This window comes from Macrotis lagotis, chromosome 8 (assembly GCF_037893015.1).
Source record: "Macrotis lagotis isolate mMagLag1 chromosome 8, bilby.v1.9.chrom.fasta, whole genome shotgun sequence".
Lineage (NCBI taxonomy): Eukaryota > Metazoa > Chordata > Mammalia > Peramelemorphia > Peramelidae > Macrotis > Macrotis lagotis.
Window position 1 is genome coordinate 46,102,222 of NC_133665.1, and position 27,579 is coordinate 46,129,800.

At 37.5% G+C, this 27,579-nt stretch overlaps 1 protein-coding gene across 5 annotated transcripts in view; it reads right to left on the minus strand.

Annotated features, from left to right (window-relative positions):
* ARHGAP17 (Rho GTPase activating protein 17) overlaps positions 1-27,579 on the minus strand; it is a 150,949-nt gene that overhangs the window by 87,049 nt on the left and 36,321 nt on the right. For all 5 annotated transcript variants that reach the window (XM_074196806.1, XM_074196801.1, XM_074196805.1 and 2 more), the window contains exon 2: positions 792-831. In XM_074196806.1, the coding sequence (XP_074052907.1) occupies positions 792-831 (40 nt within the window). The remainder of the gene's footprint in view (positions 1-791; positions 832-27,579) is intronic.

Sequence of the window (27,579 nt, forward strand, 5' to 3'; positions counted from 1 at the left end):
TGACAGTCTAAGATATTCTTCCTACAGAGATCTCTCCCATTACAAAAAAGAAATTTCTCTCTGTTAATTGTTTTTTTCCACATCAAAAATTAATTGAAGAATAGAGAGATCAAGTTGAGACAATCTCAATATCATTTTTTTTGTCAAAACACCGGCTAGAATGAATGGGTGAAGAAAAAAATGAAAATAAATTATATAAATATTTATTAGCAAATCTTAAAACTCACTTGGCCTGGAGTCAGAAGGGCACAATTCAAGCAACTGTTTCTGCCATTTACTTGCTGAGTGACCCTGAACAAATCATTTGCCCTCTTTAGGCCTCAATATCCTCGTCCCTAAAATGAGTGAGCTGTGCACTAAGATATCTTCCTAATCTAACATTTAGAGATTCTGTTTGCTTCATGTTGGGAGGAGTGAGAACTAGAATAGTCGAACCAGTCCAAGCAAAGATAAAAAACGAAACTGGTGACTACAAGGTTCATCCTGGACAACACTTTAAAGACAATCAACTGAAAAACCCTGTTACAAATCCAGCTAGAGGATTTCGGCTTCACAACAGAGCAGGCTTTTCACAACTCCCTCCTCTGATTCTATTACATGGTCTCACTGTTCTATATCCTCTTTTATCAGCTCAGTCCCTTTTGCTTTCCTGTTCATAAACATACTTGTCCTTTTCTCTGGTCCTGGGGAAGAACACAGGGCTTCATTTATCCCATTCCTACAAGGATCAAATAAGCTCATTGAGTTGCTGCCTTTCAATAATGCATTTAAGAAGAATGACATTTTGTTACCTGTAGGAGATCTTCATTAAGGACTTCTGTTTTCTCAGCTCTGTAAGGAGAAGGAAAAAAGTAGTTTACAGATAGGAATAAAAATCACAACTTCTCCAAGTTTCAAATATTAGGTGATTCCAAACAATGTGAGCAAAGAGGAATAGGGCATAGTAAAATGCAGCCATCACTCCATCACTGGTTATCACAGAAGGAAATGAGGAGGTTATCTAGTTACCCCACCTGAAGCATGCATCCCCTCTAAAAAATTCCTTCCAAATGGTCTCTCCTTGAATATATCCAGTCTTGGGAAACTTATTATTTTAAGAAACCTCAATTTGACCCAAGAAGCAGCTGAGAATTGAGGAGAGTGGGAAGGGAAAGAATTCTATAACTGAAAATTTGAAATTTAGACTTTGAATCCCTCTTCTCCAAGTGTTAGACCTTTTTCCTAGAAGAATTCAACGTATAGACAAATAGCACGCAGTGATAAGTATTTTTCCACATTTTAAATGTGTGTGTGCGCAAAATACAAATCACTTAGTACTTTGTCAAATCGTATTTCCTCCAGCATTTCCTCCTTACCCCAATTTCCACTCAAAAAGAAAATCAAGAACAATGTTTACTCCTCATAATCACCCTACTTCTCAGTTTAAAAACAATTTCTATAGCAAGTGTTTCAGACTTCAAAAAGCTGCCCCTGACTGTGAGAGTTGTAACAAAGATGGAACAATCAGGGCTTTTAACAAATGCTAAAATTCAGAGGGTATCAGCAGATTATTAACATGATTATAATAATAGCTAGCCCTTTATACAGCACTTTAAATTGTACAAAAAAATTTATATGTATTATCATATTTGAACCTCACAATAAACCATGAGGTAGGTGTTAGCAATTCCCTTTTAAAAATGGGGAAATTGAAACTAGCAAAGTTAAATGATCTGTCCACAACTAGATGGTACCTACAATAGGACTCAAAGCTAACACTATATTTAGTACCCAGGTAATGAGAATTATCAGTGTTCAAGGCTAGATTAGAACTCAGATCTTCCTCCAAACTCAAGCATTTTATCCACTATGCCCACTGCCCCTCAGATGCAATGTAAAAAGTCAGAGATCATATAATAATTTCCTTGGCATACAGAGATGAAATACAATGTCTATAGAAAAGAGGCTGGCCTAAGAGTTGAGAGGAGAGGGGGGGCTAGGTGGCACAGTGAATAAAACACTGGCCCTGGAGTCAGGAGTACCTGGGTTCAAATCCTGTCTCAGACACTTAATAATTACCTAGCTGTGTGGCCTTGGGCAAGCCACTTAACTCCATTTGCCTTGCAAAAACCTAGAGACCTCATTAGTTTTCATATGCAATGTTGGAAGAAACATTTAAACAATTAAGATTAGAGCATTTTAGCTTTGTTTCTTCACTTTGGAGTACCTTCAGTCTTTAAGTAAAAAGTAATCCAACCATCAAGGTACAACCCTAAATCCCCTTACTTTAGTCAAGTCACCTCTAATGACACAAACCCCACCAATCCCTCCCCATTCTGTACTCCTAAGGCACCAATCATATGCATTTGAGATTTGAGCTTATCTATTTTGATGCTCTCTAAATGCTTTGGAGGTGTTATCATGAATCCCCAATTATCCAGCACATTGCAGAAGTGACCATATGTCCTAAGCCTCTTTCTTATGCCAGAGCATCTACCCCCAGAACTGAATATAAAGTAGGTACTCAGTAAAGAAGTATCAATAAGAAAGAGGAGGTGATAGTAGCATAGGACAACTAAAGCTAGAGGTTAGAAAAAATATCCTAACCAACAGAACCATCTAAAAGGCATACAATGGGGACCCCTAAGTGGTGAATGCCAACCTATTTTATCCCGGGGCAGGACTTTCTTGGACAGACTGGGCAGCAATCCTTGTCAGATATATTAAGAAGGGCTTCTTCTGGTCTGAAGACTGGACTTAATGGCTGCTGTGTTTCTGTGATAATTATTGAGAAAGGTATTAGAGAAATCTCTTCTCTAAAGAAATCTCTCCAGGCTTCTTCAATATTTATGAATATTTTCTGGAGAGAAAGAAATTACTGTGCAGGAAGGCTCTGAGGAAGTCTCTGGGCAAGTCACTTCACTTATCTTGGAACCATTGTTTTCCTTTGTAACATGAAGAGGCTGAAGGAGTTCTAAAATTCTATGTTTTGTTATCCACGTTATAAAGCATAATAAAAACATAAAGATTTATTATTTCTTTCAGTTGCAGGAACTGAGTGGAATCATCATTGTAGAACAGAAAATATGTCTGGTTTTAGAGTCAAGGAATCTAAGGTTCTAATTTCAGTTCTAATTCCTATGTGACCTTGGGAAAGTCATCCCAGGTCTCAGAACCTAAAATTCTCCCCTTTCAGTAATGACTTCTGAAGTCCTTTTTAATTCTAATTTTATAAACAAACAAACAATTTTCAAAAAAACAAACATGTGTTCAAAAACACTTGATCTGTGTCTTGACAACCCATGAGAGTTCCCTTCTACAATCCCTGTCCTAGGAAAGAACATGTTCCCTACCCATCAACAAACTCCAAATTTCCTCCAATTCTACTCTTGACATCTTCTTCCTGCTCTATTTCCTTTAGTCTATTTCCTCCATGTGCATTGCTGCTACCTTAGTTGAGACTTTTTCTGTACTATCAGTTCTCAAACTTTTTGGTTTCAAGACCCATCTAAAAACTCATAAAAATTACTGAGGACCCCAGAGACTCATCATACATATGAGTTATATCTATCAATATATACTATTTTAAAAATGAAAATGAATACAATTTTAATATATTAGTTCATCAAAATATTAAAAACACAACATGTTAAAGTTTTTATGAAAAATACTTTTTTTTAAATTTGGGGGTTTAAATTTTAGGCTTTAAAAGTGGGGTTAAATGTGACTTGCCCTTGGGGCAGCTAGGTAGCTCAGTGGATAGAGCACCAGTCCTGGAGTCAGGAGTACCTGAGTTCAAATCCCCCCTCAGACACTTAATAATCACCTAGCTGTGTGGCCTTGGCCAAACCACTGAACTCCATTTGCCTTGCAAAACCCTAAAAAAACCCAGTAACAACAACAAAAAGAGTGACTTGCCCAAGGTCACACAGCTAGGCAATTATTAAGTGTCTGAGGCTGGAAAATAATTCTATTTTCAAAAAACATTTTAGTGAGAAGAGTGATATCTTATATATTCGCTTATCATTCTTTCTGCCTTAATAGAAGACAGATGGAATCTCCTGTTTCATCAATCAATAGACTGTGACTGCTTTGAAGTATATGCAGAAAATCTGGCCTTCTATACATATAGAAAAAAGGAGGAATATTTTAAAAGACATATTACATTATAGGATTATTATAAAAATTTTTTTTACCTTGTGGGCCCCCTAAAAGGGTCTCAGAATCTCCCACGACTCCCATTGACCACAGTATGACAACTACTGACAACTACTGAAATAGTGATAGATCTTTCTGACTCCAGTTTCCTCATCTTCCAATTCACAGTCCAACCCTACTAAATTTGACTTCCAAATATAATCCATCTCAATTTACATTAATCTTCTCTTCAAAAAACCATCAACTCCCAATTGCCTAAGACTTAAAATTCAAACTCTTCAGAATGATATTCAATTCTCTTACACCAGCTCCAAAATACTAGCCAGCCTTTTCTTCTCTCATAATTTCTATTCACTTACTTTATGGTTTACTTGAAGTGACTTATTCTCTACTCTTTCCTTGATTTCCTATGCAAAAAATTCCTATCTTTCGCATACTGGCTACCTACCCATCCTTCAATGTTCAGCTCAAATGCTATCATCTCCTGAAACCATCTCTCATTCTCCCAACTGGACAAAAATTTCTCTCTTATCTTCTCTCAGTACCCTTTATGGAAATCCTGCTATATTAATTATATTAATGTAAGGGCTATTTCTCTGGCCTGGCCTAAAGTGAAATTCTTGGAACTACCTACACCTTCTATTTCTTTTATACTCAAAATAGTAGACTTGCATTGTAAGTGTGTAATAAGTATTTGTTGATAGATAATGCTGAATATCTTTTTTTTTCTTTTCCCCCAAGATTTTATCTATTTTGTTTTACAATTTTCCCCTAATCTTGCTCCCCTCCCCCACCCCCCCACAGAAGGCAATTTGCCAGTCTATTCATTGTTTCCATGGTATACATTGATCTAAATTGAATGTGATGAGAGAGAAATCATATCCTTAAGAAAAATAAAGTATAAAAAAAGCAAAAATACATAATAAGATAACTTTTCTTTTTTTTAAACTGAAGGTAACAGTCTTTGTTCAAACTCCACAATTCTTTCTCTTGATACAGATGGTATTCTCCATTGCAGATAGCCCAAAACTGTCCCTGGTTGTTACACTGATGGAATGATCAAGTCCATCAAAGGTTGGTCATCACCCCCATGTTTCTGTTAGAGAATACAATGAATGAAGATCTACTTTTAAGTTCCATTTCCATGGTTAACAAAAACAAAATATTAAGTCTTGGTCTAGATTCCAAACAATCAAAAACATGTGATCACTTGGGTCAAAAGGGAAAAAGAATTCCAAAAATGAGACTTAAAAAATTAAATATACTCATTTTACAGAAAACACTCATAACTGTTGATTGAACTACTGTTTTTACTTTTTAAAACACATACACAGGCACGCGCGCACGCGCACACACACACAAACTGCTGCGGTTTAAACTGGACTTCAATTCTTTTGAAGGATGCAAGATTTCTCTGATATGGGTGAATCTTTCACTAATTCAAGACAACAACTCCTCTAAGCCTTAAAAGATAAGAGTTCATGAATTAATCTGTCACTGAGAAGTCAATGGATTCCTCAAAAACACCTACCTAATTAAGTAGGATGGGTCATTGGGTGAGAGAAACTGATCATGCCTAGGCACGCATGTACACAGTGTATTTTCAATTGGGTAGCCTTTGCCAGAGTCGGGCTCCACTCTCATGGCATTCTTAGGATTAAGAACAGTATCCAGCATAACACTGGGCATGTACAGAAGAGGGCGAAAAGACCTGTTTGACAGGGACCAGCAAGAAAATAAGATGGACAGAGCAGGGTAAAAGATCTAGAATGGTAGTCCAAGCAGTCTGAAATTCATTTGGTAGATGTAGGAAATCACTGGGGGCTTTTGAGTAGAGTTTTAACAACCTAGAAAGAAAGTTTGGTACCTGTTTGAAGATTCTAAATACTATCAGTGTGCTCATATAAAAAAACTTGAAACAATATAAGATTATCATGGCCTCTGCACAGGAATGTCTGTTTAGATAGTAATGAGGGCTTGAACTAGGATGATAAAAATGAGCCTAGAGAGAAAAAGATGGGTCAAAATATTCGGAGACATTATATTTCCCAGAGCTGAGGTAGCAAGTAGGCTGTATCCTGAGCTTGGTATAACAATCCTTTGCACTCACCCTCTGGTAAAGAGTATGACTTTAACCGGCACCTGAAGTATTTATGATTTTCATATTAATCAATAACTGCTTAGATTTGTTGGCATTCTCCCTATTTCCCAGGGTTCTAAGAGCCAGAAGCAGGCAATGTACTGCAACCTAAAGCCATCCAGCCATCCATCACATCTCCTGACATGCTAACAATTCCTGATTTTATACCCTGCTGAACAATCACAAGATTTGAGAAAACCAACTTGAAGACTGTTTCCATAAGGACTCAGGAATACCTGCATTATCCATTCATAAGCCTGCCATGGAACTGTTTACTCAAGACCTAAAGATGACTGTGATATGGGCCACTCCCTTGTGATTTTTAAGAATATAAGTCTTTCTCCTTTCCTCAGTGAGACAAATCCTTCTCAAGAAGGGGGTGTGTGTACTTTCCTCATTCTAAAATTAATTACACCACTAGATGTCTGACACACCTGTTTTGTTCAGCTCTAGTAGACAAGGGATGGAGAGATAGGAGAGGCAGAAGTGACATCAACTATAACAGGATATGTAGAGAAAGAAGGCACTGGATTTGCAATCAGAAAAACTTGGGTTCAAATCCCACTTTAGACACTTGGTAGCTTGTGTGACCATAAACAAGTGGTTTAACCTTTCAGTGCCTCAATTTCTTCATATGTTAAATGAGTGGTTTGAACTAGATGGTCTCTAGAGTCCCTTCCTGACTTAAAATGGATCTTCCTATGCTATAAGCAACACAACTTGATCACAACTTGTATATCTGAGGCATGGAAATAAAGGAAATAAACAGACAATGGTAGCATATCATGAGGAAACCAATCTGGATTTCAAACCGGTCATTTGACTTCAATTCTGGGAAGTCCTGCAAGACTGGGGGACTGGTGGTGTCTGTGTACCACTAAACTGCAGGAAATGACCAAAGGATCTGAGGACTTTCTGAAAGTTTAGGAAAAGAAGAACTGGTTTAGTGTTGGCTTAGTTGTGCTGTTCCCAGAAATGTATTTACGGGCTGCCAAACTCTTAAGTTTTAGTCATCAGGATCCCTTCAGCAGTGTTAAAGACGCTGGGTCAAGTACCATTATCTAACTGCCTTTCTATGTAATGAAGCTACCCCCCCCCCATAACTTGATCACAAACTAGAACTAAAAGAACTCTGAAGATTCATGTCTTTCAACTCATTCATTTTACAGCTGAGGAAACTGAACTTAGGGAGGTCAAGTGTCTTACCCAAAGTCAAAAGTGGCTTTTGAATCCAGAGCCACAGTCCAAAACTGCATGTATCAAATGTAGGATTTGAATCCATGTTTTCTGCCTCTAAAGCCAATACACTTTCCACTGTGCCACACTTCCTTATTGACTGATTTTTAAGGAAAGACTAGAGGATCACTTGTCAAGAATGATACAGAGGATTCTCAGTCAGGGATAGTTTAAGCTAGAAAACTGTCAAGATTGCTTTCTAAAAAAAAAAGGGGGGGAGGGCGGAGCCAAGACAGCGACTCAAGTCTTAGGAGCTCTCTGATAAAACTCATAAGCTAAGGACTCTAACTAAACTTTCGAGAGACAGAACCCACAAAGGGATCCAGGGAGGCAGTTCTCCTACTCAAGGTAACCTGGAAAAGTGCAGAAAGGCTCTGCTCCCCAGGGTCGGAGAGGCGGCCCGCCGGAGGGGTGGCGTGACAGGGCCAAAGAACTTCAGCCTCCCGGAGGCAGCCCCAGGGAGCTGGGAGCTGAGGCTCACAGCAGCGTGGGTCTCCTGAGCTGCACCACAGGGAGCACCTGGCACAAAGTGGGGGAACAGCGGGGGACCTCTGCCAGAGCGAGCACATGGAGCCCAGCCATTGGGGCACACAGTGAGCAGCTTGGTCTTTCCCCCAGACCAGGAAACAGAAGCAGGCAGAGCCGGTAAGCAGGAACCCCCAGGGCATGAGCCCATTGAGCTGAGGGAGAGGAGTGAAGAGAGACTGTGGAGCTCTGTCCTCTGCCACTAGAACAGGACTCTGGGGCTCTGACCACATTCAGGTCCTGATCACAGTCTAGGCCCCCACATAGAACAGCAGCCCCCCCCACATCAGCCCCTTGGCAGAGGGGGGCGCTTATGGTCATTCACAGACCAGGAGGGAGGACAGAGCCTCACACACTGAGACCCTTGTGGGAGTGTCCCAAAAGCTCAGGAAGCACCCCCAAAAAACAGGCTTAGGCTGGGAAAATGAGCAAGCAGAGAAATAAGAGGAAGACTATTGAGAAATATTTTGCAAATGAGCCCAAGAAGGATCAAAATACTCAGTCTGAAGATGAGGAAGCACAAGCTCCTGCATCTAAAGACTCCAAGAAAAACAGAAATTGGGCTCAGGCTATGACAGAGCTCAAAAAAGACTTTGAAAATCAAATGAGGGAGTTGGAAGAAAAACTGGGAAAAGAAAGGAGAGAGATGCAGGAAAAACATGAAAATGAAGTCAGCAGCTTAGTCAAGGAAATCCAAAAAAATGCAGAAGAAAATAGCATGCTAAAAACCAGCTTAGGTCAAATGGATAAAACAGTTCAAAAAGTTATTGAGGAGAAGAATGCTTTAAAAAGCAACATTGGCCAGATGGAAAAAGAGATAAGAAAACTCTCTGAGAACAAATCCTTCAGACAAAGAATAGAATTCAGGGAGATTGATGAATTTACCAGAAATCAGGAATCAATACTTCAAAACCAAAAAAGTGAAAAATTAGAAGAAAATGTGAAATATCTCATTGAAAAAAACAACAGATATGGAAAACAGACTTAGGAAAGATAATTTAAAAATTATTGGAATACCTGAAAGTCATAATCAGGAAAAGAGCCTTGACATCATTTTCAAAGAATTAACAGGAAAATTGACCTGATATTCTAGAAGCAGAAGGCAAAACACAAATGGAGAGAATCCACTGATCCCCCCAAGAAAGAGACCCCAAAAAACCAACCCCTAGGAATATTACAGCCAAGGTCCAGAACTCCCAAGTCAAAGAGAAAATATTACAAGCAGCCAGAAGGACACAGTTCAAATATCGTGGAGCTGCAGTCAGGATCACACAGGACTTAGCAGCAACTACTCTGGAAGCTTGTAGGGCTTGGAATATAATATACCAGAAGGCAAAAGAGCTTAGAATGCAGCCAAGAATGAACTACCCAGCAAGGCTGAATGTCCTCTTCCAGGGAAAAAGATGGACTTTCAATGAACCAGGGGAATTTCAAAGGTTCCTTTTGGAAGGTTTGATCTTCAGATACAGGACTCAGGTGAAGCATGGAGATTGGAGGAGAGGGGGGAAATATGAGGGACTTAATGAGGATGAACTGCATGTATCCCTGCATAGAAAAATGACACTGATAATACTCATATGAACCTTCTCAGTTAATAGAGCAGGAAGAGGGAGCTTTTATAGTTGAAGCACAGGAGAAAGCTGAATTCGAAGATAAAAAATGGAGTCAATAGAAAAAAAGGGAAATGGAATGGGAGAAAGAAAAAGGAGAGAGGGAATAGTCCAAGATATTTCACATAATAAGATTTTTTTATTACAATGAGCAATTGCAATGATATGGAAGGGGGGGAGGCAAGGGGGAATGAGGGAACCTTTGCTCTCATCAAAGATGACTAGGAGAGGAAACAGCAAATATACTCAATGGGGTATAGACAACTGGAGTAAGAAGGAGTGGGGAGCAGGGGGAATGGGTGGGGATGTGAATAAAGGAGGAGAGGATGGACCATGGGGGGAGAGTGGTCAGATATAACACATTTTCTTTTTTACTTCTTGCTAGGGACTGGGATTAGAAGGCCTGTCCAGGACCATAGGGCCAGGTGGATTCTGGGCCTGAGGGGTGGTATGGGGGCTCAGGGCTTCTTGACCCCAGGACCAAGGATCTGTCTGCTGTGCCACTCAGCGACCCTACAGCAGAGTCAGAGTGAAAGAATAGAGAAAATAGAGTACATGGTAGTGGAGAAATAAGAAAGGAGGGAGCTGCGATAAGCAATGGCAACGTTGGAAAAATATGGAAGTAACTTTTGTGATGGACTTATCATTAAGAATGTGATCCACCCGCCACAGAGTTGTTGGTGTTGGAACAAAGACTGAAGCACATTTTTTGTTGTTATTATTTGGGGGAGGGTGCAGGGCAAGTGGGGCTGGATGGCCTGCCTGGGGCCACATAGCAGAGTGATTGTTGGTTGTCTGGGGCCAGATTTGGACCCAGGTGCTCCTGGCTCAAGGGCCAATGCTCTGTCTGCCACCCAGCCACCCCTAGTATTATTACTGTTTTATTTTATTTTGGGTCTTTTTTTCTTCTTCTTCTTTTTGGTTTTTGCAGGGCAGTGGGGATCGGGTGGCTTGCATGTCACACAGCTGGGTGATTGTTGGGTTTACGAGGCTGGATATGGACTCGGGTGCTCGTGGCTCCAGGGCTGGTGCTTCATCCATTGTGCCACCTGGCCATACCTACAATTATTACTATTATTTTTTTTATTTTAATTTTTTTTCTCTCCCCCCCTTTACTTTTTTCGCCCAAGCAAGTCTATCTATATTCATGGGGGAAGGGTATTTTGTTTACTTGCAAACAAGAATATTTTATTAATGTAAAAAAAAAAGCATTTGTACAAAATGAGAATAAAAAATTTAATGAAAAAAAATAAAGAAAAAGGAGGACAAAGAAATAAAAAAAAAAGGGTAGCAGAAAACAAAAACTATAGCCTTTAACTCCTATAAGTGATGGAGTGTGCAAGGTGGTCAACTACATAAGTTTCCAGGCTGTAAGGTGAATTTATGAAACCATAACCTTTGGCTCCCAACTCTAATGACTCTAAGGGCATAAATTCGACCTCTGCCTGATAGGCTAGGGCAACATTGCTCGAGAGCTAAAAGACCTTAGAATTCATCTGGTTAACTATCTCAGTTCATAGATAATGAAATTTGAAGTCCAGAGACTGATTGATTTCACCTAGACACAAAAGAGTCAAAAGTAGCTTTTGAATCCAGATCCACACTCCAAAGCTATTATTCCTTTCACAGTTATTATGTTTACCCAAATATAACACTGCAAAGAAGAGGTAAGAGAAATCACAGCAGATGTGAGAAGCCTCTAAAAGTATCTCAGTAATTCAATGTTTCCATTTTTTTACCTCTCATTTCAAAATAAGGGATTTTATTTTATCTAGAAAAATGTGAATGAACTCAATTTTTCTATTTGTGGATAGTACAAATCTCTGCCCCAACTTACTCTCTATTGCTTCCTCATGGAAGTGCTATGAGTAAGTCAGAGAGAAACTTGTAATCTGCATCCTAGAGGGAATACATATAGATGAAATCAATGGTTTTTTGAAGTAATAAAGAATGATATAATTATGAAGTATAATCAACATAAGATTGATGACTGTCTCAGGAAGGGAAGAGAGGAGGTTAGAAAGGATAGCATTTGAAACTCAAAACCTAAAAAAAAGAACATTAAAAAGTATTTTTACAAGTAATTGAGGATAATAAAATATTATTTAAAAAAGAACAAAATACTTCAAATTTTAAAGTAGCATATATACAAACAACAGAACAGATCTTTATAAGAGAAACTAATCTATAACACAGATACCAGAAGTATACTGAACAAATTTCAAAAGAGGTATGTGACATAGGAATAAATGGATTGTTTCTTAAAATGATAATCAGTATCTATCTGAAACCATCAACAAACATTATTTGCAATGGGGATAAGCCAGAAGCATTCCTAATAAGATCAGGGTGAAACAAGGATGCCCATTATTACTACTATATTAGAAATATTAACTTCAGGGACAGTTAGGTGGTACAGTGGATAGAGCACTGGCCCTAAAGTCAGGAGTACCTGAGTTCAAATCTGGACTCAGACACTTAATCATACCTAGCTGTGTGGCCTTGGGCAAGCCACTTAACCTCACTGCCAAGAAAGAATGAAAGAATGAAAGAAAGAATGAAAGAAAGAAAGAAAGAAAGAAAGAAAGAAAGAAAGAAAGAAAGAAAGAAAGAAAGAAAGAAAAACTGACTTCAGCAAAAAAGAGAAGAAAAAGAAATTGAAGGAATTAGAATTGGGAAGGAACAAACAAAACTCTCACTCTTTGCAACTGACACAATGGTATACTTAGAGAACCCTAAAAAATCATCTAAAAAACTACTGGAAACAATAGCAACTTTAGCAAAGTCACAGGATATAAAATAAACCCACATAAATCCTTAGCATTTCTATATATTACCAACAAGATACAGCAGCAAGAGTTAGAAAGAGAAATCCCATTTAAAAATAACATCAGAAAACAAAAATAGTTGAGAGTCTACCTGCCAAGGGAGACTTGGAAACTATGAAAACAACTATAAAACAATTTTCACAAATAAAATCAGATATAAATAACTGGGCAAATATCAACTGCTCATGAACAGGCTCAGCTAATATAATAAAAATTACAATCTTACCTAAATTTAACTACTTATTTAGGGCCATATCAATCAAGCTTTCAAAAAATTACTTTAGTGAGCTAAGAAAAAAATTGTAACTAAATTCATTTGGAGAAAAAAAGAGTCAAGAATATCAAGGATTTAATGGGAAAAAAATGCAGAAGAAGATGGGTTAGCCTTACCAGATCTAAAATTAAATTATAATGCATCAGTCATCAAAACTGTCTGATACTGGCTGAGAAATAGAGTGGTGGATCAGTGGAATAGAAAAGAGACAACAGGAAGTGATTATAGTAATCTGCTATTTAATAAGCCCAAAGAGTCCAGCTTCTGAGATAAGAACTCATTCTTCGATAAAAACTGCTAGGGAAATTGGCAAGACAGTGTGGCAGAAAATAGGATTAGACCAACATCTCACATCCTATACCAAGATAAGATCAAACTGAGTGCAGGACTTAGACATAAAAAACAATATTATAAGCAAATTAGGAGAACAATGAATAGTTTACCTGTCAGATCTATGGGTTTTAAAAAGGGGGCAGTTTTTGACCAAGAGATAGAGAACATTATAAAAAACAAATAGGATAATTTTGAATACATTAACTTAAAAAGCTTCTAACAAAGGACTTATTTCTAAAATATATAGGGAATTGAGTCAAATTTATAAGAAACAAGTCATTCTCTAAATGGCAAATGGTCAAAGGACATGAAAAAGGCAATTTGTAGATGAGGAAATCATAGCTATCTATAGTCATAAGAAAAATTGCTCTAAATCATTACTGATTAGAGAAATGCAAATTAAAGCAACTCTGAGGTACTACCTCCACCTCTCAAACTGGTCAATACTACCAGAAAGGATAATAATAATCAAGACTGGAGAGGATATGGGAAATCTAGGACACTAATATTGCATTGTTGGTGGAGTTGTGAACTCATCCATCCTTTCTAGAGAGCAATTTGGAATTATGCCCAAAGAACAATAAAAATGTGCATACCCTTTGATTCAGCAATACCACTACTGGGTCTATATCCTGAAGAGATCATGAAAAAGTGTAAAAATCCCACATGTACAAAAATATTCATAGCAGCTCTGTTTGTATGGCAAAGAATAGGAAATTGAAGGGACACCCAACAATTGGGGAATAGCTGAATGACATTCTATTCTTTAATCTCCTCAGCAGAGCAGAAGGTTGGAGAAAATTTCAAGTCTGTAACTGCATCCACCCATCATGATTTACAGAGCACAGAAGTAATGGGCAAGTGTAGAAAATGAAACCAGTAAACTGAAGAGAAGAAAATCAACCACACAAAGCCAGAAGTAAAGGAAAAGCCAGGCAAAGTAAATTCTTTGGACCCACAGCAAAGGGGAGACTTTTGCAACAGCAGAAATAACTTGACAGCTCAGCTGGTTACATAGAAAGGTGTGAAAGAACAGCAAAACTAGAAATACAAAACGTCCTGAGGAGGAAAAAAGATTTCTGAAATACTGGTCAAATTCTCATCAGTGCCCCAGGACTTATCTGAACAGAAAGATCTAAAGAGCCACTTCTCCAAGGGGTCAAAGGGAAGAAAAGAAGGGCATGAAACACCTATATAAAAACACCTATATTGTGATATAGAGCTACCAGACAAGGGGGGGAAAAGAAACCTGAAAAGAGTCTTTGGTGGGCTCTAAGATTCATGCATCAGGGAGTGTGCAGAGGCATAGAATCATTTTGTGCTGCATTAAGAGTATTTAGAGTTAATAACAGTCCTGCCTTGTTCTACTTCTGTCCAACTGCATCGGGGCACTGACAAGCAGGAGTCAATCCAGCAGGGATATTGAGAATAAGAGACTATTCCAGAAAAGGTAGAGCTAGAAGGAGCACACGGTATTTTGCCTAAAGAAGAGAAGACTTAGGGGAATCACCATATAAAGAAGAGGGATTAGACTTGCCCTATTCAGTCAGCTCTAGAGGGTTTAAGTATGTCAAAGGGCAGAACTCTTAGGCAAAGTTTCAATTCCATATTAGGAAGGGAAACACATCAAGATCTGATATATATATATATACACACACACACACACACACACACACGTATATATATACGTACGTATATATATATATATATATATATATATATATGTGTGTGTGTGTGTGTATATATGATCATGGGATACTGAACTGGAATCAGAGATCTGAGATCATCCAGTTTAGAGTTAGAAGGATCTTAATAATCATTTAGCCCATTTTGTAAATTTTTAAAAATGAGGAAACTGAGACTAGGTGATTTGCCAGAGGTCACACATGGAGTTGGTGAGAAAGCCAGGATTTACATATGGAAAGTAACTTAAAGTCATTTACTCCGAACTTAATAGAAAATACTTATTTTCATCTCAGTTTAATAAGTAAGAAAACAGGCACAGTAAATTTAGTTAGGTAACTTGCCCGAGGTGTTACAGAGAATAGCATCAGAATCAAATGGGTCTGAGAATGCAAAATTTCCAAATCTCTAACTGTAGACTATTTGTTTTCTAAAGGTTTTTGTCCATAGCTTTTGGGCAAAGACTTGGTTTTCCCCTTCTGATAATATAGTACAAACTACTTTGCCTCTTTCAAAGTTTTTTCATTATGTGCCTTTGGTGTTACCATGCTTGCTGCTACAATGAACTTGACAAGCTATATTTATGGTATAAAAGGAAGATTATATGATCATAGATTATAACTGAAAGGCACTTCAAAGATCCTTTTGTGAAAAAAAGAAAAAAAAAAGATCCTTTTGTGCTCATTCCATAGAGGAAGAAATTGAGGTCTAGAAATCTTCAATGACTTGCCAAAAGTTACAGAGGTAATGGTAGAGGTGAAATTTGAAGCTATCTGTCTTGTGGTACAAATGGATCTTTGTACAATAGACATGCATGTATGGATATATATACGTGTGTGTGTGTGTGTGTATATATATATATATATATATATATATATATATATTACATACACACACAGACACAGAAACACACAGACACACACGGGGTGTCCTCAAACCCTTAGTACAGCTAGTTTAAGATTATTAAGCTTGGGGAAGAGATGGAAAGAAAGGTGGGAAAGGAAGAGTGAGAGAGATATAGAGAAAAGAGACAGAGATTGATTTTGTTAATTTGAAAAAGCTGAGAAAAATCAATATTTAGAATATCACCTAAATGCTATCCACATCTAGAGGAAGAAAAACAAAACAATAACCAAAAAAATCCCTTCAGAATATGATGAACACTACATTCACTTTTTAAAAACTTTTCTTGAGTGAGATAAGCAGAACCAGAAGAACACTGTACACCCTAACAGCAACATGGGGGTGATAATCTTACTGGACTTGGTCATTCCATCAATGCAATAATCAGGGACAATTTTATAGCATGTGGAGTGTGAAGAAGCACAGAATGACTTTGTGCTACATTAAAAGAATTGTGGAGTTTAAACAAAGCCCAAAGTCTATTCAATTTTTTTTTTAAAGTATCTCATGGGGGCAGCTAGGTGGCACAGCGGATAAAGCACGGGCCCTGGAGTCAGGAGTGCCTGGGTTCAAATCTGATCTCAGACACTTAGTAATTACCTAACTGTGTGGCCTTGGGCAAGCCACTTAACTCCATTTGCATTGCAAAAACCTAGGAAAAAAAAAGTATCTTACGTACTACATAATATTGTTACCTCTAATATTTTATTTTCTCCTCAAGGAGATGATTTCTCTCCCAATACATTCAATTTCGATCAAAGTATAGCATGGAAACAATGTAAAGATCATCAGATTGCCTGCTGTGGAGGAAAAATTGTAAAATTCTATGTTAAAAAGTAAAAAACCCTTCTTAGCTGGTAGTCTGTAGTTTGCAAAGCCCTGATCTAGATCAACTCCATTTTACAGCAGAGGAAGAGGTGGACCCCTAGGGGTTAGACAAATTGCCCAAATTCACACTATCAAAATACAAATGGATAGCCTTATCTTTCCCTACCCTTTTTTATCTTCCCCTGTGGTTAGGGTTAGACCATACCCAACCTAAGTAGCCACCTCAGTGCCTGTAACAGTGTCTTATCACAATAGGTACTCAACTAATATGTACACATGCCTAAACATGCAATTTGGGGAGGGGATGAGGCCCAGAAATACTGATTTTAAAAGCTTAATCAAGTGAAATTTTATGGTATAAAGGGCAATTTGTACTTTGATACTTCCCAACTTCCTTCTGCCCCCTAAACACTGCTTAGCTGCCTACAACATTCCCAAGTCAGCTTTGTACATTCCAAAATCAAATGAGTCAGGGGTTAAATCTAAATCTAGAGAACTGGCCAAGACATACAGCCATGACTGGACTGAGGACCTTTGGCAGGGCTACATAAATGGTAAGGACAGAGACAATGGGTCAAAAGACCAGCTAGTTATTTTAAGCTACAGCAATTTCCCAAACATATGAGAATCTGAGTTTAAGATCATCTTTTAGCCAAAAATTGAATTCATTCAGATTTTATGATACTGATGATGAGGATGGCCTCACACATTTCGATAGTACTTTAAAGTACTTACCTCACAAAAACCTGGGTAGTACGAGAGCATTGCTCCTATTTGACAGATGAGATAAACTAAATTCCAGAAAGGGAAAGTCATTTGTCCTAAATTTCACAAGTCAGAGTCAAGAACTAAAACTTGAAAATCAGTCTTAAGACTGTAATCCAGAGTTCATCAATTGCACTACCTGTACAATGTTTTAAATAAATGATTTCTTCAGAATTCTCTAAGTAGCTGACCTCGCCTAAGTTCCAATGACCCAGAGGAAGGGATACTTGACTAGGAGTGCTCCCTGGCCTCCCCCTGGGTGCTGGAGCGGGCAGGGTTGAATGCATTTGAGGGTTCTTTCCAGCTCTGACATTCATTTCTCTAAGATTTATTCTAGCTCTGCCATTCACTGACTCTTCAGAGAGACTGAAGCAAATTCCTCCTGCTAGACAGCATCCTTCATACATTGTGGAGATGTTTGAGTCTCACAACAGTCTCCAAGGAGAGGGCTCCACCTCTTGCTCCCCCCCCCCCTTTTTCCTTATTTCTCCACTGAATTGACTTGTCTATAGATATGGAATTTCCCCAAGAGAATGTAAAACTCTTTGAGGGCAAGGAGTCTTTCATTTTTGCCCTTATATCTTGAGACCCCAGTTTAGTGCTTTATATATGGTTGTTGGTCAGTCACATCTGACTCTTTGTGGTCCCGTGGACCATACTGATCATGAGGTTTTCTTGGCAAGATACTAGAGTGATTTGCCATTTTTTTTCTCCATCATATTAAGATAAAAAAATTAACTTTTACAGGGTCACACAGCTAATAATTGTCTGAGGAAGGATTTGAACTCAGGTCTTCCTGACCCCAGGACTCTATCCATGAGCCATCAAAGCTTCCTCTTTGCATGGTAGGAGCTTAATAAATGCTTTTTGCTCACCCGATTTTTATAATGAATAAAGTGAAGATGAGGGAGTATTCAATACCACTTTTAAAACATCTCTGACTGTGGAAGAGAAGAAATTGGAAACATTAAAATCAAAAGCAAGAAGACCCTTCTTGACATTCAGGCCTGTTTTTTACTGGAGTGATAAAACATTAAATTGACAAGAGGATTTGAGTAAAGAAGGAGCAGGAACTACTAGGCTTCTGGTACAAGTGGCAATTGAGTGGTAGCTAAGAATCTCAGAAGCAGAGAAGAGGAAAGCAAGGTCCTGGCAGGAGAGGTTATGGGACTTGTTTTTAATCACACAGCCAGCATTCCAAGAGATGAATTTTTAATTTCATCTTCCTGATACCCAACCACTCCCAGATGCTGCCTCATGGAGTGTACTCAGTAGTTATACAAAATCAATCTTTAAGAGTAGGTTCTTCCCTTAGGAAAAAGCAAGAATTCAATTCTGATGTGTACAAAGAACTTAAAAATTTGGAAGGTCTTTGCAAGAGAAAAAGTTATTGTTCGTCTTTCACGTGGATACCACTGACTCATGTACCTGGCATCCTAAGTGTTAGTCACATAAGAGCGCTTAAGGGATGGAAAGGTTCTGCTCACCCTTTTTTTTCTGAATGCGAGCAAAAAAAGACTTTAACATCTGGGATTTTAAAATACCACCCTGACTGACAAATAATTTGTTGTCCGCACAAAAAACAAGATGAAACTGTTACAGCTGACAAACTGGTGGTGATGATGACAACTCCCATTTCTATAATGTTGTAAAGCACTTTCCTCACAAGAACCTACAGTCAAGACAGTTCTAGATTCTGCTGTTTCTTTCATTAAAGAAACCTCAGGGCTGTTGCCAACATGACTAGTGTCTGAAGCACATACTTTATAGCAGAGTTGAACCACCAACCATACTAGCAACAGCCTTGTCATAGTTTTGAGCACTCCTCATGGAAAGGATTTCCAATCAGGAAACAGATTCCAGGAAACACCTTTTTCCACATAGAAGCAAGTCATTTACAAAATGTTAAGAGGCCATTTTAAAACTTTTCTGAGTGACAATTTCTCAAACTGAAAATGTCTCAGCAAAAAATATTATGAAAATATAAAGTGAAAAGATACATTTTCAGACATGGATAATGGGTGGATTTGTTTTGCTTAAATACACCAATAAGGGAGGATTCCTATTTGGAAAAGGGAATTGGTTAATGACAGTGAGTCAAGGAAAAAAAAGGACTGCCAATGAAATATTTTGTAAAATACAGAGGAAAGAAGCAAGTTCAGAAGGGGACACAGACAAGCAGCAGGGCAAGTTTGTTACTACAATTTAAGTATAACAGATTAACTTTTTTTTAAAAATGTATTAAGTTCAGTTTCTTATATAATACTCATCTGTTCTTTAGACATATTCATGTATGTATAGTTTAATAAAAAGAAAAATGCTAAATTTTTATAAAAAAAAAAAATTAATGTTTGAAAGAATGTTTTAAAAAAACTCTCAATTATTTTTGTTCAAAAAAAACAAGCTGGGGTGGCTAGGTGGCGCACTGGATAAAGCACGGGCCCTGGAGTCAGGAGTACCTGGGTTCAAATGCAGTCTCAGACACTTAATAATTACCTAGCTGTGTGGCCTTGGACAAGCCACTTAACCCCATTTGCCTTGCAAAAACCTAAAACAAACAAAAAAACTACAAGCTAAGAAAAATAGCCCTTTACACTTTTATGAAGAATTGTATTATAAATTATAGTAAAGACTATATCAGGTTACTTTCTGTCGGAGAAAGGGGAGGGAAAGGAGGGGAGGAAGATAAATGTAAAACTTAAAATCTTGTCCCCCCCCCCAAAAAAAAACCAGATTGGTTAAAAACTGCCATTCTGTGTAGTTGGAATAACAAATAAATTTTTAAAAAAGACCTTAACAACTCTATAAAGGTACAATTGACCTCATCTTATAAATGCAGAAGTTAAAGCTTAGAAAAATCATTTTACTGATAAATGACAGAGCCAGGAGTCCAACCCAGGCCTCCTGACATCAAATACAAAGCTCTCTGCACAAAGATACACAGCCTAAGCACTTAAAGACATATTCTTCTGAGATATGAGAAGGATATGAAGATCCTGGTGCCTGAAGTCTGACACTAGCAGTGTGACCTTGGGGTAATTCATTTTACTTGTTTCATTTGTTCACTTAGCTTAATTTTCTTATCTGTAAAATGGGGATTATAATTAACACCAACCTTCCAGGGTTGCTGTGAAGATCTACCTAAATAATGTTTGGAAAGTACCTATCACATAGTAAGTGGAGTTTTATGGTTCTGCTAACTATTACAAATATCAATGCAATGGACAAATTATCTCTTCCAGAGGACTCTACTGAAATATGCCTTCTTTCTGCAGATAAGTGACAGACGAAGGGCTATATGAGTAGAATCAGTTTGCTGACATAGTGTGTGTGTGTGTAGCTGGTGGGGCAGTAGCACCAACAATAGAATAATTGATTCATTTTTTAAAAAATATACTGACTTAAAGGAATTTAAAATTTATTTTTTTCAAGGCAATGGGGTTGAGTGACCTGCCCAAGGTCACACAGCTAGGTAATTTTTTAAGAGGCTAGATTTGAACTCAAGTGGTCCTGAATCCAAGGCTGATGCTCTATCCACTACTGTACAACCTAGCTGCCCTGGAATTTTAAGAATTCTTAAAGAACTTTATTTAATCTTTCAAATTATAAAGAAGAATGACTTTCAAATTCCACTAGAAACAAACATAACCTTGGGTCACTTAATCTTTCTGGGCCTCGTTTTATTCACTTTATAATGAGTAAACTCTTTTGGAGTTAAAATTAAATGATCAGTAGATCCTTTTAAATTAATAAGGTAAAAGTTTAGGGAAAGTAGTTGGCTGCATTGTAAGGAAATGAAGGATTGAGCAAAGGAGTTCAACTACTATAAAAATTACATATATTTTCAGACTTCTTGAGTTGTATTGATCAATTGTACTCATCTTCCTCTTTTTTCCCCGCTTTAAAAATATTTTTTAACATGCGATGGCTCTCTGGAAGGGAGAAGGTTTAGATTAAATTCTGGTGAAGTAAAAAGACAAACAAAAGATATCAATAAATTTAATATTAAAGAAGAAAAAAAGGATTTTAAGCAGAGACAGAATGACCCCCTGTAGAGGATATTATAAAGAGAATTCCTACTGAGATGCAAGGTTTGATTAAGAGACCTTTGAAGTTTCCAATTCTAATAAGATTCTAGGAATCTAAGAATCAAGCTGGCCCCTCCTAGGGGGAGTTCTCCCTTGGACTACAAAGATTTGTCATTCTATCATTTCAGCTGTGTGACTCTTTGCAACCCCTTTTTGAGGTTTCCTTGGCAAATATACTAGAGTAGTTTGCCATTTCCTCTTCCATCTGTCTGATTTTACAGATGATAAAACTGAGGCAAACAGGGTTAAGTGACTTATCCAAGGATCACACAGGCAATGACTGAGCACAAATTTCAATGCAGATCCTCCAGACTTCAGGCACTCATATCCACTAAGAGGAAACGAATCTTCATGTCTCCCGGGAGGGGAAAATTTTGAGTATGGATCACCAAATAGAATAATCCCTCTCCCTACACTGTTAAGAGAATTCCAAAACCAATTATTATTTATTGCCTTTTGGTTTAATTTAAAGATGTATAAAGATATGAGCTGGAAGGGGCTTCAGAAACTATGTAGTTCTCTCCTGTATCTCAACAGAAATCATTGTCTATAACATCCCCAAATTTAGAGGACTGTTATGAAACACATCTCCCTCCTCTCAAAAAGGCAACGTGATGCACAGATGCAGTCATGCCTAATCTACTGGGGCTATTCTGCTGAAGCATATTTCATTATGTTCTAGTAGGGAGGGAAGCATTAAAACATTTGTAAAAGAAAAGTATGTGAAGATATTTTTCAAAAGAATAAAGTGGAGGAAAAGGGGTTCCAAGGCATAAAAAGTAACAGATATACTTTTGGACATGGACCCTCTAAGGATTCATTTAACTGCTTTTTCCTTTCTCCCTCCCCCTTTCTTTCTCTCAATTATTTAGTGGGGAGAGGGAGAAAAGAGAAGTTATAAAAATAATAACAATGCCAAAAAAGAATGTTATTCAAACATTTTTTAAAAGGCACAGAAGAGAACAAAGACAAAACAGAAAGCAATGTGAAGATTTTACTAATTTTTTTTATTTTATCCCCCCCCCCCATCATATGCAAGGATAGTTTTCAACATTCATCCTTTTGCAAGCTTCTGAGTTCCACATTTTTCTACCTCCCTTCCTTCCCTTCCTCCTCTCCATGGCAGCAACCAATCTGGTAAAAGTTGTACATGTACAATCATGTTTAAAATTATTTCTAGGGGCGGCTAGGTGGCGTAGTGGCCTTGAAGTCGGGAGTACCTGGGTTCAAATCCAGTCTCAGACATTTAATAATTACCTAACTGCCTTGGGCAAGCCACTTAACCCCATTTGCCTTGCAAAAACCTAAAAAAATTATTTCTATATTAATCATGTTGTGAAAGAGGAATTAGAACAAAGGGAAGAAAAGACCATGAGAAAGAAAGAAAAAACATAAAAGAAGTTTGAAAAGGTGACCATAGTATGCTTTACTCTGCATGCAAACTTCATAGTTCTTTCTCTGGATATGGAAGAATTTAAGGTGGTGTGAGATTCAATGTTTCATAACAGATTTTTTTTTTGTATTTTGCTATGTATATGGAAATACTGTTTCTTGATATTTAAAAATTTTTTTAAAACTTAAAAGGATCAAAAGATCAAAATCATTTTTCCTATCTCACCAAATGGCATTTAAAAAATTTCTAAGTATGATGTTTTGCTTTCATAATTATAGAATTTATTTTGCATGTCTAATCTGGTCAAAATATTTAGGGCAATTATTGTGTAAAATAATATTACTTGATGACTTACAATATTTTATGGGAAAAACAATGCTAAGCAGGAAGGAAGTTTCTGTGACCATTATTCCAGTGACTATTTAGGCTTCTGAAATACTGTTCATTCCCTTGACTAAGGAGTCCTATGCTCTCAACAAGTTTTAAAAACACCTTGCTTCTGGAAGGATAAGATTTTCCCATTTGTGTTTCTCCAATCTGAGAAGCCACAACATAGTACAGCCCAGAGATATTCACTTTCCTCCCTGTCCATTTGGGGTAAATGTCCTGACTCCACTCTTTACTCTGTCAGTGAAATAGTACACTCTTCTCCTCCTCCCCCCAGAATTCCTGATATCCTACTGCATGAGCCAGGAGTGAAATCAAAAAGCTATCCGATTTAGTTTTTAAAAATACTCTTCAAAAACTATAAACTACTCAATTCATTTGATTTCTAAATTAAGAATTGGAAACATCCAACATCTTACACCTTATACCTCAATCACAAAATGGAAATGTGATCAGAATATTAAATGTCACTCCACCAAAAAAGTTAGGAGAAAAACACATTGGGTACCTTATTCATGGCTATGGCTAGGGAGAGAATTCTTTACCTCTCACTCCCTTTCTTAGCCCAATACCTAGAAAAAGCTTTCTACATTTTTTTTGCTTCTATACCTTCTCTCACTCATTCCTCAACCCTTTGCAATCTGGCTTCGAATCTTATCAAGTCAATGAAGTAGCTCTTTTCCAATGTTACCAAAGAACTTGTAAGATCTGATAGTCTTTTCTAAGTCTTCATTCTTCACCTCTCTGCTGACCATCCTCTCCTCCTGAATCCTCTACTCTCTGGGCTTTCAGGACACTTCTCTGTCTATCTTCCTAATCGTTCCTCGGTCTCTTTTGCAGGATCATCATACCTTAAGCCCTAACTGTGGGTGTCCTAAACTCTGTTCTAGGATCCTGAATATCCTCTTACCTCCCTTTTTCTCCCCATTACCCCACCCCCAAAATACCATCCCCAAGGTCCATCTCTGCTCACAAAGAACAGAAGAAGAAATTCACCTTCCTCCCTCTACAAATAAGATGCAGGCCTACAGGTATGAAATCATGAAAATATTTATTAGATATTTAACATACCAGATAATCTTGATGGACTGTTTCCCCGTCATCCTTAATTATTTGTTAGAGAAATGTCTCTTTGAGGGAGGAGAAGATGGTTGGTTATTTTGTGGATAAAGATGATATAAGAAAAATCAATAATTTAAGAATAAGTATAATATTCAAAAATGGTAACATATTACACTTCCTTAAAATTCTCATGGTTGTTTGGGCTTATCTTTTTTCTAATTTAGTCTATTCTGCTGCATGGCATTGATATTATGAGATGTGGTATGGGGGATAATGGGAAGGATTTGGAAATCAAATAAACAATCTAAATCTGAGATTGATGATGATAATGATGGTATCTGTTCAAAGAAGACTATGACATCAGGGAGGCATGCCCAGGAATTGGATTGGGGGGGGGGGGGTGCTATGCTATGTAACCAACCTCACTTTCTCCTCCAGGGTCATCTGGGTCCAGTGGTCAGATATGAATCAGAATGAATGGGGACAGCCTCACAGGATGTTAGGCAAACAGGTTAATTAAGTGACTTGCCTAAGATCACAAAGCTTGTGTCTGAGGCTAGATTTGAAAATCTGGTCCTCCTGACTTCAGGGCCTCAGTTCTATTCACTGGGGCACGAGATTGGATGCACTTTAAAGAAGTTTCCATTTAAAACAGTAACAGCTAATATTAATATAGCATTTTTAAGGTCTTCAAAATAGCTTAGACATATACAGAGATATGTGGGTAATTTTACTTTCCTAGCAACTCTATAACATAAGTGCTATTATCTTCATTTTAAAGATGAGGAAACTGAGGCAGGGAGACAATGAGTGTCACATAGCAGTAAATGTTTGAGGCAGGATTTAAAATCAGGTCTTCCTGAATTTGTTCCAGTGGTCCGTCCAATGCATCATCTTTTAAATCACTATGAATTCTGTTCTTTTGTTTCTGCTCTCTTCTTTCTGTTTCAGTTCTACAAGTCTTACATGTTTCAACAAAATCCCCATTCATTCATCTGAATATTAACTTTTTCATAAAAAATAATTATTTTAGTCATTTCCCAATTTCTTTGTATTAAAAACAAAACTGTTTATGAATTTTCTGCACATTAAGTTGTCCATCAATAACCTCCTTGAGTTAAACTAAGTCAAAGTTTAAACAATTTGAAAGTTTTTTTCTTGAATAATTCCAAATTGCTTTGCAGACTACCTGAAGCCAAACCAATTCCACCACCAGTAGCATGTTAAATAAAAAAAAAACTGTAAGGAATTTCCCCTATCAAACTTCATAATTATCATATAACTGTGCAATCTAATTTTGGCTATTTTCAGAAATTTCTAACTTTCTTGCCATTAGACTTTTGGGAGTTAAAACAATCTCAAGTTTTTGCTCTTACATGCTTTCTGCCTATTTAAGCTTGTTCTAGACAACTCTTAGTCAATTTGGGTGCTTCAGAGTAAACAGTACGGACACAGTTAAGCCAAGTAAAAGAACTAAATTCAATGATTATTAGAATTCCCCAGCTCCAGGGATTCATAATTACTTTGGACCCCCTCATGGGAGAAAACAATTTTCTGAAACTTATGGCACAACATTAAAAAGCCCCTTTAGTTCCTCCTTACCTATTTTTTTCTTATGACAAAGTAAATGAGAAATACATACACCTTTCACTAAGTTATTGTTTTTCTATATTCATATTTCAATTTATAATGTATCCTAATTCCCAATATTTCAATGAAGAGTTTTTAGTTTTAACTCTATTAATATCTTTTCTTTGAGTCACCTTCATTTCTGATTGTATCCATTCCCCAATCCCTTCCTTAGCCAGTCATTCCTAATAACAGAATTTAAAAAGCAAAATAAAATTGGTTCCACAAAAACTAATCAAAATATTAACTAAAACTGATTATATGCAGTGCTAGGTGGCACAAGGGATGGAGCACTGGCCTTGGAGTCAGGAGGACCAGAGTTTGAATCCAGCCTCAAATATTTGACACTTACTAGGTGTGTGACCTTGGGTAAGCTACTTAATACTGACTGCCTCACATCTAGGGCCATCTCTATCTAACCATCCTGATTCATTTCTGGCCAGTGGACCCAGATGGCTCTGGAGGAGAAAGTAGAGGCTGATGATTTAGCGCAGCATCCCCTCACTCAAATCCAATTCTCATGCTTGCTATGGCATCACCTCTCTGATGTCATGGACTTCTTCAAGAATGAAGGACAAACATTATTATTATTTACACACACACACACACACACACACACGTATGGTAGGTCTTTGTCTAATCCCAATTTAGACTCGTTCCAATCAGAAAGGTATTTCCTTGGTGACAACACTCATAGCCCATTCATATATTTCCTCCTTCCTTGATCTTTGAGCTCAGACCTGCTATAAAATTTCTTCTGCATAAATTATTAAGGATGATTCATTAACCAGCCTCCCCAACATTTTAAAGGGCTTTACCTGTCTATCAACTCTGAAAAAATGTCAAGTCCCTTGAAAAATACAAGTTTTTAAATAATTAAGTACAACTGACCACCTTGCATATCACTGCCCTATGACCCTACCAGCACACTATCTTTCCTAAAGAATCACAGAACTTCAATACAAGCCAGCTCTTCTGGCATTTCATATCACATGTTAAACCTATTATCTCTGACACAACTCTCAAAATTGTACCTGCTCACCTGCAGCTAAGCAAACTCATTCAAAAGGTATTGTTCTTACTATCTTTGTCCTTGCCTTAGCTTCCTGAAGAGAGGGTTGCACACAGTAGGCATTCCCTAAATGTCTGCCATTGAACTGAGTTGGAAGAGGGATTTTGGTTTGTCCAACCTGGGTTTATAAGGAAGAACTAGGACCAGTGCATGGCAGCTTTTAAGACAAAGATTTTGGCTCAAGATAGAGAAAAAATGATTTAATGATCAGGTCTGTTCAAGAAGGAGCAGTTAACTTGAAAGGCTCTGCATTGCCCAACAGTGTATATATAACATCTTCAAGGATAGATATAGAAGGGATTCCTGCTCAGGTATGCATTGGCCTAGATGGCATCTGAGATTTTCTTCAGCTATAAAATCTTCTGCTATTCCAAGATTACTAAGAAGAAAAATAAGATAGGGAGTATGCAGGGAAAATAGTATACATCTTTCAAAAAACTGAAAATAATGACCAAGGAAGCCCATAACATGCAACAGGTGTGAATGGAATTAGTATCCATGCCTAACTATGCCATTAAATGAATTTATAATCAAGGACCTCAATTTTCTTATTATAGTTTCAGATTAAATGACTTTTAAATTTCCTGTTAGCTCAGTCATCTTACGTTGTTTGAATAAAAAATAGTTGCACCAAGAAAAAAAAATGTATAAAGGACCAGTCCACTTTGATTTGTACTTTTTGTGAT